General features: G+C 43.0%; 1 protein-coding gene across 1 annotated transcript in view; it reads right to left on the reverse strand.

The window, feature by feature from the left end:
- Positions 1-14,069, reverse strand: part of LOC124718927 — a 153,949-nt gene that overhangs the window by 67,402 nt on the left and 72,478 nt on the right. Inside the window, exon 5 of the mRNA XM_047244581.1 lies at positions 1,046-1,187. Coding sequence (XP_047100537.1) covers positions 1,046-1,187 — 142 coding nt within the window. The remainder of the gene's footprint in view (positions 1-1,045; positions 1,188-14,069) is intronic.

Consider the following 14,069-nt stretch of genomic DNA (forward strand, 5'->3'; position numbering starts at 1 on the left):
AATGAAATCAAATCTGAATGTTGTCACAGAAATATGTTAACTATTTTACTGAAACACAGTAGAATATTGCTGGTATCGAGAGGTTGAGGTGAGGTGCTGTCATGGTTACGTAATTCAAGTACCATTACAAGCTGCATCAAACCAGTCTCAGGACTGAAGACCACAAGAACAACATACGGAGTCCAGAATGAGATTTTCACTCTGCAGTGGAGTGTGCGCTGATGTGAAACTTCCTGGCAGATTAAAACTGTGTGCCGGACCGAGTCTCGAAATCGGGACGTTTGCCCTTCGCGGGCAAGTGCTCTACCAACTGAGCTACCCAAGCACGACTCACGCACCGTCCTCACAGCAGAGACGAGGTACTGGCGGAAGTAAAGCCGTGAGGACGGGCCGTGACTCGTGCTTGCATAGCTCAGTTGGTTGAGCACTTGCTCGCGATAGGCCAAGGTCCCGAGTTCGATTCTCTGTCCGGCACACAGTTTTAATCTGCCATGAAGTTTCAACATACGTAGTGTGTAAGCTTCGGGGACCGATGACACTACCAGTTTGATTCCACACAATCTTACCACAAATTTCCAAAACCTGGGGAGACTGTCCTATGATTGACAGCTAATGGGCTCAGTGGTGAAGCTTCAGGTTTTATTTGGAACATCAGTAGGCGATATCATTACAAACCAAATCCAACGAATCGCCATCCGAAATGACCTTGGGTGGCCCTAAAGATACCGTCCGACCGCCGTGTCATCCTCACCTATGGGTGTCACTGGATGCAGATACGGAAGGACGTGTGGTTAGAATACCGCTCTCTCGACTGTTGTCAGTTTTCGTGGCTGCTGCCGCTACTTTTCACTCAAGTAGCTCCTCAATTCCCCTCTCAAGGGCTGAGTGCACCCCCAGCGCTCGGCAGGCAGGACGGTCACCCATCCAAGTGCTAGCCAGGCCCGAAAGCGCTTCAGTCATTGGACGGGAACCGGCGTCACCACTGCTGCAAGACCGTTGGCAGGAGACATGATTAGTCTAGTAAAAGTCACCTGGTAGGACGTACCCTTTTGCACAGCTGACGGGCTCACAGCCAATGTGGTTGGGTGCCTTCCGGAAGCCGGGGTCGCAGACGCAGCTATTGGGGGCTGTGCAGCGCCCACCAGTTCCGCAGCCGCCGGGACACTCGGGCACGCACTGGCTGTCACCTGTGGACCAACAACTCAAATCACGTGTCGTCACGCAGAAGCGATAGATAACATTCCATCAGAAATGACAAACTCACTGGGCTAAGTGGCAACCAAACGACCATTCAAGCAGGCGTGTACGACAGGGCAGCCAAAAGAAACCAAACTAATTTTTTCTCTGTCAGAGCTTTTCTAGTACCGCGTTTTGCCGCTAGCAGCGTATAGCGCGAACATACCATCGTCAATAGGCCGAGCGCCGTCGCTGAAGAAAGTCAAGACAGCAGCTCAATTCTTTTATCTTGGCGGTTCGCGCATGCCAGACCAGACGCAGGCGATTGCTGCGTTGCCAGTTATACGCGCCAAGAGAAGCAGCGCCGTAGCATAAAAAAATGGCTCTGAGCACTGTGGGACTTAACATCTGTGGTCATCAGTGCCCTAGAACTTAGAACTACTTAAACCTAACTAACCTAAGGACATCACACACATCCATGCCCGAGGCAGGATTCGAACCTGCGACTGTAGCGGTCACGCGGTTTCAGACTGAAGCGCCTAGAACCGCTCGGCTACTCCGGCCTGCCGCCATAGTATAGTTCGCAAACTTACGTTTAGGGGGGAGTGCGCAGTTTATGAAGTAAAGCCACCACGGCCGCATTAACCCTTTTGCTGCTACACAGACGTGCTCCCCGCATTCCGCGATGTGCGCGATTTTGTCATCAATGCACTGGTCGCCTGTGCAGACACATGGTGTTTCGACTGCTTTGACACACTTTATCATTCGATTTCATAAAAACTATTTGGCCCAAAAATTTGATTTTTACACATCTTCTTGACTGATACCTTCCCCCAATAAATGACTTAATTTTGTTTCGATGTTCAACGCAGTTATTGTGCAGCATTAGATGTAGTAAACCATTGCACGAAATTTTGAAGAGTTTGCAGAGGTAAAAGTCCATAGCGTATAATTTCCATATGGTCGATTTTAGTTGCCACTAGAAATTTAAAAAAATTTCATTCAAACGAATAAAATTTATGAAGTAAGATACTTCGATATTGTTTTTAAATAAACAAAATATAAGTACCCAACAACGTTTGAACTCAGAACTTTCCCTTAGCAGCCATACACTTTAACCATTACACTAATGCAGCTCGTCATTCAATGCATCTCCCAGAGGACTTTAAAATATCGCGCAAAATACCGACAAACACTGTTGGTATGACTATGAATTACTCACGTTTCGCTGAAGTACAACAGGAAATAACAATTACCGCTGTTCTTTATTATGAAAAAGCGGTTAGTGAGAATGATACAAACACCTTTCCTTGCTATCGCCTGAATTAGGAGGCTTATTGCTTGTTTGGTTTAATTAATTAATAGAATATGAAGCAATTGGTATAAATAATGCTTTTTCCAAACTTTCTATAAAGTTAAGTCTGCTATCAAGACACGGTTTTTGTTCAATTACTTTATTTATGACTGAACGATTCTAAAACTAAAGACACTCGTCCGTGCTCTGCACTGCAGTCGAGCTCTGGCAACGTCGTTCTCTGTTCATTGGCTGACTGTGTTTTGTGACGTCAGATGCGCAGAACGAACCTAAACTCGGCCGCCGTCATAAATGACGCGCACTTTAGTATCGGCAGAATTTATAGTGACAAATGTTTTGTGTGATTGTCGCCGTTATAATGGCTGATTTTCGTGAACAGTGTGCGAGGGTGAAATTCTGCTTGTTGCTTGAAAAGCTGGAACAGAAACTCCTGATATGTTATAAACGGCTTGCAGGGACGATGCTATAGGGAAAATTGGAGTATTTGAGTGGTTTTCCCATTTCCTCGTTCTGGTCGTCCTTCCACGGCTCGAACACATGAAACTGTTGAAAACATTCGTGAAATCATCGGTGAAGATTGACGACGGACCACGTGGACGATACCTTCTTCGTCTGGCCGCATGGACGTGATGCTCTTAACAGATTTTTGGACCACTTCAACTGTCTTCATCCCCGCATTAAATTTACTATGGAGGTTGAAAATGATGGGATGCTTCCATTTTTAGACGTAATGGTTTATAAAAAAACAGATGGAACTTTGGCACACAGTGTTCACCGAAAGCCTACACACACAGATTGGTATCTGCATCCTAAGAGTTGTCATCCACCACACCAACGCAATGGCGTCCTTAGGGCTTTGGTACGGAGAGAATATGCCATTTCCGACGCAGACAGCTTAACTCAAGAACTTGAGCATTTGATGACTGTTTTTAAGGAAAATGGATACACCGAGAAGCAGTTTCGTCGGGCTATGGAGTTTGGACCATCTCCGGAGGTGTACGAAGAGGATGATGGATCTGTGGCCTTTCTTCCTTATGCTGGAGGATTATCGTTTAAGATTGGACGAATTTTAAGGAATTTTAACATTAAGAGTGTGTTCCGTCCACCTTCTAAGATTAGGGCTCTGCTCGGCTCTGTGAAGGATGATTTGGAGCTTAGGAAACCTGGGTGTACAAAATTCCGTGTCAATGTGGGAAAGCTTACGTTGGCCGTTCTATTCGTACAGTGCATGACAGGTGTGTGGAAGATCGTCGTCACACGAGGCTACAACAGCCGGAAAAATCGGCGGTAGCAGAACACTGCCTAAATGAGGGACACAATATGAAATTTGAGGAAACTGGTGTGGTTGCCAACATTTCCGGTTTTTGGAACAGTGTTTATAAAGAGGCGATTGAAATTAGGTTGGCTGATAATTTAATCAACAGAGACAATGGGTTTCCTCTTAGCAAGACGTGGAATCCTGCATTATCTCGCATCAAAACTGAACGTTCTTCGGTGCGGCCCTGAGTGCGATATATCGTTGCCAGCAGGGTTTCACTAAGGGCGGCGCCACCTCCCTGTCTTGGAGGGCAGAAACCGTGATGGGCGGCGCATGCGCCGTGTACTGAACGGTGGCCTATATAGGACGTCGATTTGCAGCCTGGCGTCAGTTCTCAGCAGGTCTCATCAGCAGAAGCATCATTTTCCTGAAGATGGCGACCAGTTGGATCGCCGAAATATCGAGTCAAGTTGATTTTAGGATCCGGTAGCAAACCCGAAGAGACTTTTAACACTGAAGACAGTGTGGAGCTATTGGGAGTGAGCTGTGCCAGAGGATTTGGGAATGAGAAGTTTGGCTTCCACATTCGTACTACGACTGCTGACCGCTAAACAAAAACGAGGTCACGTGAAAGCATGCTTTGGAAGAAGAGTCCCGAAATGGTTGAAACTATTCTCTAAAAATTAACACAGAGGACGAAACTTCGTGCTATGCTTACGATCCATAATCAGAATAACAGTCATACCAATGGAAGACTTTAAGTTTGCCTCGCCCTAACAAAGCTCGTTAGGTGGAATCACACATTACGACAATGATGATTTTTTTTTTATGTGAGAAGTATCGTCCATTCAGAGTTTGTTCCATACGGGCCAGACAGTGAACTAGGCTTGGAAGTTTTGCAAAGATTCCGCAACATTGCGACGCGGAAGCGGCCTGATTTTTTGGCTGTCGGGTGACAGGTTTTACCATCATGACAATGCCCCAGCTCACACACCCCTGTCGGTACGGCAGTTCTTGACCAAAAATGGAATTACACCTGTTTCTCATTCCCCATACTCATCCCACCTTTCCCCATTCGACTTTTTTTTTGTTTCCTTGAATGAAATGAGACATGAAAGGAAAACGTTTTGTTGATTTTGCTGAGGTGAATAAAAAACGATGGAGGTGCTCTCAAACATTATAGAAGATAAATTTCAACAATATTTTGAGAAATACGAGAGTCGTTCAATTAGTAATGCACCACATTTTTTTTCTCAGAACATTTTTTATGGTTAAGATTCAGAAATTGGCGACAATATACATGTCTTGTCCATGTCCTACTGCTCTACGTAGTCCCCATCACGTTCTATGGCCGTACGCCAACGTTGTGGAAGAGCATGTTATTCCCTGCTGATAAAAGCTCTTGTCCTGTGGGCGTAGACATGTTTTCACTGCGTGACTGACACTCTCGTCATGTTCAAAGTGTGTTACGCCTAGAGAATCTTTAAGTGGCCCAAAGAGATGAAAATCAGAGGGTGCCAGGTCTGGACTGTAGGATGGATGAGGCAGTGATGTCCAACCCAATTTGGCGATGTGTTCCCGGGTTCCCAGACTTGTGCGTGGGCGTGCATTATCGTGTTAGAGCATGATTTCAGCTGGATTCATGTCCAAACACGTCGGAAACGGTTCTTGAGTTTATTCAGAGTCTTGACGTATGCCTATGAAGTGATGGTTCACCCTCTTGGCATCAATTCCACGAGAATGACACCCTCACAATCCCAGAAGACTGTCACCATGACTTTTCCGGCAGAGGGGGTTGTCTTGACTTTCTTCTTTTGTGGCGATGCCACTCTATTGACTGCCTTTTTATTTCCAGCGCGAAGTGGTGCACCCAGCTTTCGTCCCCCATAACGATCCGTGACAGAAAGGCCTCTCCGTCGGTCTCAAAACGCCCTAACAATTCAGATGAAATGGCCTTTCTTCGAATCTTATGGTCCGCTGTGAGCATTCGTGGAATCTATAGTGAGAACCACTTCGAATGTCCGAGAGTCTCGATCACTGCAGTCGCACTTCCAATGATGAACGACAACTGTAGACCCAATTATCGAGTTGTGATGCTCCGGTCGGCACGAATAATGGCATCCGCACGATTCAGTATATCTGGAGCAGTGGCTGTGACAGGACGTCCCGAGCGTGGCTGACACTGGAGCCCTGTTTCTGCATTTCCTGAGGCTGTAACTTTCTTTACCCATCACCCAACTGCATCCTTGTCAGCTGCAGCATCGCCATACACTGCACACAAACGTTTGTGGATGATCACCACGGTTTCCATTATGACGTTGTACTACGGCTCTGACTTCTGCGAGAACGGTTCGAAACTTCACCAGCGCACAGATTAAACATAAGATGTGAAGCACCAACAAGAATTTATATTAATGGCTGTTAAAAAAACTGGGGCATTACTTATTGAACCACTCTCGTGGATGAAAAGATTACGGAAATGTATCTACATCTACATCCATACTCCGCAAGCCACCTTACGGTGTGTGGCGGAGGGTACCCTGAGTACCTCTATCGGCTCTCCTGTCTATTCCAGTCTCTAAATGTTCATAGAAAGAAAGATTGTCGGTATGCCTCTGTGTGGGCTCTAATCTCTCTGATTTTATCCTCACGGTCTCTTCACGAGATATACGTAGGAGGGAGCAATATACTGCTTGACTCCCCGGTGAAGGTATGTTCTCGAAACTTCAACGAAAGCCCGTACCGATCCACTGAGCGTCTCTCTTTCAGAGTCTTCCACTGGAGTTTATCTGTCATCTCTGTAACGCTTTCGCGATTACTAAATGATCCTGTAACGAAGCGCGCTGCTCTCCGTTGGATCTTCTTTATCTCTTCTATGTACCCTATCTGCTGCGGATCCCACACTGGTGAGCAATATTCAAGTAGTGTACTATAATCTATTTCCTTTGTTTTCGGATTGCATTTCTTTAGCATTCTTCGAATGAACCTCAGTCTGGCATCTGCTTAACCGACGATCAACTTTATATGATCATTCCATTTTATCACTCCTAATGCCTACTCCCAGATAATTTATGGAATTAAATGCTTCCAGTTGCTGACCTGCTCTATTGTAGGTAAATGATAAAGGATCTTTCTTTGTGTGTATTCGCAGCACATTACACTTGTCTACATTGAGATCCAATTGCCATTCCCTACGCCAAGCGTCAATTTGTTGCAGATCTTCCTGCATTTCAGTACACTTTTCCATTGTTACAACCTCGATATACTACAGCATCATCCGCAAATAGCCTCAGTCAACTTCCGATATTATCCACAAGGTCATTTATGTATATTGTGAATAGCAACGGTCCTACGACACTTCCCTGCGACACACCTGAAATCATTCTCCATTGAGAATGGCATGCTGCGTTCTGTTATCTAGGAACTCTTCAACTCAATCAAACAATTTGTGTGATAGTCCATATGCTCTTACTTTGTTCATTAAACGACTGTGTGGAACTGTATCGAACGCCTTCCGGAAGTCGAGAAACACGGCATCTACTTGGGAATCCCGTGTCTATGGCCCTCTGAGTCTCGCGGACGAATAGCGCAAGCTGGGTTTCACACGATCGTCTTTTTCGAAGCCTATGCTGATACCTACAGAGTAGATTTCTAGTCCCCAGAAAAGTCATTATATTCGAAGATAATACGTGTTCCAAAATTCTACAACTGATCGACGTTAGTGATATAGGTCTATAGTTCTGCACATCTGTTCGACGTCCCTTCTCAAAAACGGGGATGACCTGTGCCTTTTTCCAATCTTTTGGAACGCTACTCTCTTCTAGAGACCCATGGTACACCGCTGCAAGAAGGGGGGCAGGTTCCTTTGCGTACTCTGTGTAAAATCCAACTGGTATCCCATCAGGTCCAGCGGCCTTTCCTCTTTTGAGCGATTTTGTTTTTCTATCCCTCTGTCATCTATTTCGATATCTACCATTTTGTCATCTGTGCGACAATCTAGAGAAGGAAGGACGTTTGTCTATGTGTGTTAATGGCTTTAAAAAAAGTGGGGCAGTGCTTACTGAACGACCCTGCTAGATGAAAAGATTACAGAAGTGTATTAGTGCAAGCGCAGGGTATTTTGAAGAGGACTGAAGGTTTCTGCTTAAAAAGTGTATAAATATGTTTAAAAAATAAGTTCGGTTTTTTTTTGTTACCTTCTAGTATAAGGGGTGATCAAAAGTTCCCATTCGAAAGCTGTACAGTCCAGAATCGGTACGCCAGTCAGGCAAAATCAGGGTGAGTTTTCAGGCAACGGTCCCACTGACGCACCAGGGTGAAGATATCCTCGTAGTAAATCAGCGAGTCCTGCTGCGTGAAGAAGTCCGTAACTGCGTGATGCAAATGCTCGTCCGACAGCAATCATCGACCCTTCAGGGCCCTTTCTAGGGGGTCCAAGGTGTGATAATCGCATGGGGAGAGATCAGGACTGTAGGGCGGGTACTGGAGTGTATCCCACTTGGGTTTGCGTGACTTCTGTGTTACGACATTTGCGACATTTGGAGGTGCGTTGTCATGAAGCAACCGCACCACTTGGCGTACCATTACACAACTTCGATTTTCGACAGGCATACTGTCCCACACACATTCTTCGTTCTCCAATGGATGCCTGGCGGTCTTTATCGTCAGGTAGCCAAGAAAAGAATAACAGGGCGTTGCTCCTGTTTGGATGCATTTGGTAATAGCATCGCCACAGTTCACGTTTTCGCATTTACCTCACACAAATGTCACACTATACCCTTGCCGACGTGTCGGTACTTATATACCCGCATCGGAGTCTCCCTACGTTGGACATACGCGGCAGCAACGCCCTCAAACGTATCCTTTTTGATCACCCCTTATAGAACACACAGGCTAACTAATACTGTCAGGAGTGTACCGTGAATATCAGGATCTATGAAAATTTGTATGTGGTTTGTTGATCACAAATTTAAAAAAAAAATACGTTTTTCAGTGTTTTTGGAAATTCAAGCCCTAAGGGTTCTAACAACCCTACCACAACAAAGGTCAGCATTTAATAACGATAGTGGTGTTGCTCACGCTGCTACATACTGCATTTTCGGGCAACAACAAAGTTATTATGTGGCAGGTGTCATTAGGGCACTGTTAATAAAGTCATTTCATGCAATAATCAAAAAACTAGGCACTCTTCTTTTTGTGTTTCCCACGCTGGTCTCGTCGTAAAATCATGGATCAATCGTTGAAAATCTAGGTGGTTATGATTCCAAGCTCGGATGCAAAGAGGCCTAGGTTTTATTATGCTATATTCAATAGTTTTGTAGATGCGCTTCACAAATCATTCTTGAAGATTACACTTTTGCAGGACAATGGTGGTGTAAAAAAAGCAATCAGCACTCCAAATTTAAGTTACACTTCCTTTTAATTGCAATATCACGTAAACACAAACATCACTTCACAATACAAAACATACTTGAAAAAATCTTCATCACAGTCACTGTTAAAGTTCACATTTTATAAGCTGACTACGTTATGCGTCTTTCCAACATGACGTCCAAGACTTGACCTTCTCAAGGTCCGACTGTCTAACAAGTTAACAACTAACTAATTATCGCTTACGTGCCCAAAAATCAGAGTTACAAGTACGTCAAAGATCATAGTGACAAAAGAAAGAATACACATAAGAATAATATCATTGCAATATAAACATATCGATGCATCACAAATGAAATAAAATTTGAATGTTGTCTCAGAAATATGTTAACTACTTTACAGAAACACCGTAGAATATTACTGGTATCGGAAGGTTCAGGTGAGGTACCATAATGGTTACGTAATTCAAGTACCATTACAGGGTGTGAAAGGCAATGTTGAAGCTAGAACTATGAAAACTGGTGTTTGGTTTCTCGATCAGAAATAAAAAAGTACCTGAAACTTCCTGGCAGCTTAAAACTGTGTGCCGGACCGAGACTCGAACTCGGGACCAATGCCTTTCGCGGTCAAGTGCTCTACCATCTGAGCTAACCAAGCACGACTCAACCCCCCTCCCTCACAGCATTACTTCTGCCAGTACCTCGTCTCCTACCCTCCAAACTTTGCAGAAGCTCTCCTGCGAACCTTGCAAAACTAGCACTCCTGAAAGAAAGGATATTGCGGAGACATGGCTTAGCCACAGTCTGGGGGATGTTTCCAGAATGAGAATTTTTCAGTCTGGAAAAAAATACCTGTTTCAGCGTTTTTGGAAAGTCTACCTCTAAATGGCCGGGAAAAAGATCCTGCAAGAACAGGACCAGCGACGACTGAAGAGAATCCGCCGGCCGAAGTGGCCGTGCGGTTAAAGGCGCTGCAGTCTGGAACCGCAGGACCGCTACGGTCGCAGGTTCGAATCCTGCCTCGGGCATGGATGTTTGTGATGTCCTTAGGTTAGTTAGGTTTAACTAGTTCTAAGTTCTAGGGGACTAATGACCTCAGCAGTTGAGTCCCATAGTGCTCAGAGCCATTTGAACCATTTGAAGAGAATCGTTCAGCGTGACAGATGTGCAACCCCTCCGCAAAGTGCTGCTGATTTCAGTGCTGGGCCATCAACAAGTGTCAGCGTGCGAACCATTCAACGGAATATCATCGATATGGGCTTTCGGAGCCAAAGACCCATTCGTGTACCCTTGATGACTGCACGACACAAACCTTTACACCTCGCCGGGTCCCGTCAACACCGACATTGCATTGTTGATAACTGGAAACATGTTGCCTGGGTCTCATTTCAAATCGCATCGAGCGGATGGACGTGTACGGGTATGGAGACAACTTGATGAATCCATGGACCCTGCATGTCAGCAGGGGCTGTTCAAGTTGGTGGAGGCTCTGCAATGGTGTGGGACGTGTGCAGTTGGAGTGATATGGGACTCCTGATACGTCTAGATACGACTCTGACAGGTGACACGTACGTTAGGATCCTCTCTGATCACCTGCATTGACTCGTGTCCATTGTGCATTCCGATGGACTTGGGAAATTCCAGCAGGACAATGCGACACCCCACACGTCCAAATTCGCTATAGAGTGGCTCCAGGAACACTCTTTATTTAAACACTTCCGTTGGCCACCAAACTCCCCAGACATGAACATTATCGAGCATATCTGGGATGCCTTGCAACGTGCTATTCAGAAGAGATCTCCAACCCCTCGTACTCTTACGGATTTATGGACAGCTCTGCAGGATTCATGGTGTCAGTTCCCTCCAGCAGTACTTCAGACATTAGTCGAGTCCATACCATGGCATGTTGCGGCACTTCTGCATGCCCGCGGGGGCCCCACACAATACTAGGCAGATGTACCAGTTTCTTTGGTTCTTCGGTCTATACACATGATGTTTCAAATTTGGAAAAGTCTCTGGAACCAAATAGCTTCATTTCATTGAAGCACCTATGTCTGTGTTTCAGGCAGGATACTACGTTTTGTTCTATGTCGGTTGTGACAGTCAAGCTGTAAAGCTTATGCCTGGAAGCGTTGGTTGTATCTCGGGTGGACCATGCATTTTTCCGTCTTCGTTTTAACTTGACCTTCACCTCTCAACCAGGAGACGCCAGAAACAATGCGTAGCTGGGGTTCCACGTTAAACTATAGATCGTCTTTCCCCTGCTGGATAACTGGGATAAGTTAGGACAAGCACGTGACCGAAATGGCCTCCAATAGAAACACTCGCACTTGATAACTGAGCCACACGAAATAATAATAATAATAATAAGTTTCTGTACACATAATTAAGTTTGTACAGAAGAGCGCGAGTTCTACCTGCGTTGGTACGTTTTCTTTTCATTTATCTTATGTTGTTATTTGAAATAGTCGAGTCGGATGTAAGCGATCTGTGTTTATTGAAGGTAGGGAATTCAGAAAAAAAACTCTTTGTTAATCAAAATCGCAGGTAAGATTCTTCTTATTGATAACTAGTTTCTCCTACATTATTTAACCATCTTCAGATCTGCAGTACACAAAAAAATGCATCGAAGAAAATAGTACTGTATAAACTGCTAAAATAAAATAGTTCTGTCACATAGCACATACCACATATTCTTTTGTTTAGTGAACGTCACCAACTATCGGGACACGACGTCATAATTGAATCAATTATTTTGAAAAGGGTACGAGTCACATTTTTCACCATATTGAGTTATGCGTGGATTCGGTATCTGTAGACGTAGATACATAGTTTTGTATGAAAACTGTCTCAGTCCAATGCTTAACATAGGCGGGGGAAGGCAATGAGTTTGTTGAGTGTTTTCAAAGGGCATTAGTCCTGGACTGATGCCCCTTTCAAAACAACTACGTTGCTGCTATCTCGTGACCATTTTAGTAAACTCTTCAAGCAGATGATGACCATGACTTTGTGGCAATTAAAAGATATATAAAAAAGGAGTGATATCGTGTGCTCGCCTACAGAGTATACAATGAAAGTAGCTGAATCAAGTTCAAAATGTAAATTTACTAGTGTACTGCATGAAAAATCGTTCAGTATTGATTATAAAGGGTGGTGGGCAAAATTTTACAAAAAGACAACCAAGTCTACTGAATCTTTGGAAAATAGAGCGCCAAAAAAGGACAAAATTGATTTTAATATATCAAAGTATTTCATGTTGCAGTGTGAAAAATTTAATCCAGGTGTGTTAAAAGCTTATGAACATATCGATGGGTTAAAAGTACACCACTTTACTGTGGCTAAGGTAGGAAACATTTCCTCACAACAGAGTAGGCTTACTATAACAAGTGTCCAATCAACCGTTAAGTTGGTAAAGTACATTTCACAGGAGCATCTCCCCTTTTATGAAGAAATATGTGAATGGCTGACACATGAGGAAGAACTCAATGATGGCTGAATATCAAATATAACATTATAATGCACATATTTTGTTATTTTTCATTGATAATGCAAATAATTAATGGTTTTTTGGTATAATTTTAACATATTCAAATGCAACATTAAATAAAAACACATTTTCTTAGAAAGTTATATTATTCAAATTTCCTCTTGTTTAAAAGGGCATAAGTGCTCTACCTTTAAACTTTTTTTGCGAAAACAAAAAAAAGATAATCACCTGCAATTTAGGTGCGCAATAGGTGTTAAATATATACATTAATGAAAAATTCTTAAAAAATATATAAATCAAAAACTCTTTCAAAAAACAGTTTTAATCGATTTCCGGAAAATTGCTTCTTGTGGACTCGTGCCCTTTTCAAAACCACAGATTTAATTATGGTCAGGACGCGTTGCTTATTATACAACCTGATGGAGCAATGGTGTAAAATTATCTATAAGACACACTGAAACATAACGATACATATAATACTAGCTTAATACCCTCTGCTTTGATCGCGTTTGCACAGTAATTTCAACAAAAATGACGTTGTAAACATACAGTACACCCACTGAAAAATTAGTGTATTAAAGAGCTGTTTCTTTTTCTATGCAATTATGACAAAGCCAATTTGTCTTGGTGACTGTGTAATAGCTTCCTTTGATTGGTTTACAAATTTCAACTCCTTCTAAACTTTTCAACCTAATTAAGGCATAATAAACATAGTATTTCCCAAATGTACTTCTAACAAAAAAGCATTTCTGGAGGTTTCTATTAATCCTGCCTGTTGACTTCTTGTGGTGATATTTCCCCTAACAGATATTTCTTTATTTGTAACCGTTAAGTTAAACACTAATTTTCGTAGATTAGGTTCAAAATATTATAGTATAGCGAAATATTTTCATAAATATTTTGATCCTCTATTTCGTCCCATAATGGGTTGAATTTCCAGAAACACGGAGACATGTATTTTTTTTATTTCTAACTGAAAACTCAGATACCAGTTTACATAGATACAGTTTTAAAGTGTTTTAGTAGTTCTTTAATAATAATTTATTTAAAAATCTTTCACCCACTATTTCGCCCCTTCAGAGGTAGACTTTTCAAAAATGCTGAAACAGGTTTTTTTTTTAATTTCTGATCGAGAAACAAAATACCAATTTTCATAGTTCTAGGTTCAAGTTTGTCTTTCACGTCCTCAGGGCTTGATTTCCAAAAACGCTGAAGCCAAATACAAATTTTCATATATTTAGGTTTAAAAATGCTTTTGTAAGGAAATATTTTCATAACAATTTTCATCCCCTTTTTCGTCTCCTTAGGGGTTTTATTTCTAACCGAGAAGTCAAATAGAGGCTACCAATTTTCATAAGTGTAGCTTTGAAAACGCTTTAGTAGTTCGTTAATAATGATTTATTTAAAAAACGACACTCACTATGTCACCCCCTTAGGGGTTGATCTTCCAGTAATGGCGATATG

The sequence above is a fragment of the Schistocerca piceifrons genome, chromosome 10 (genome assembly GCF_021461385.2).
Source record: "Schistocerca piceifrons isolate TAMUIC-IGC-003096 chromosome 10, iqSchPice1.1, whole genome shotgun sequence".
Lineage (NCBI taxonomy): Eukaryota > Metazoa > Arthropoda > Insecta > Orthoptera > Acrididae > Schistocerca > Schistocerca piceifrons.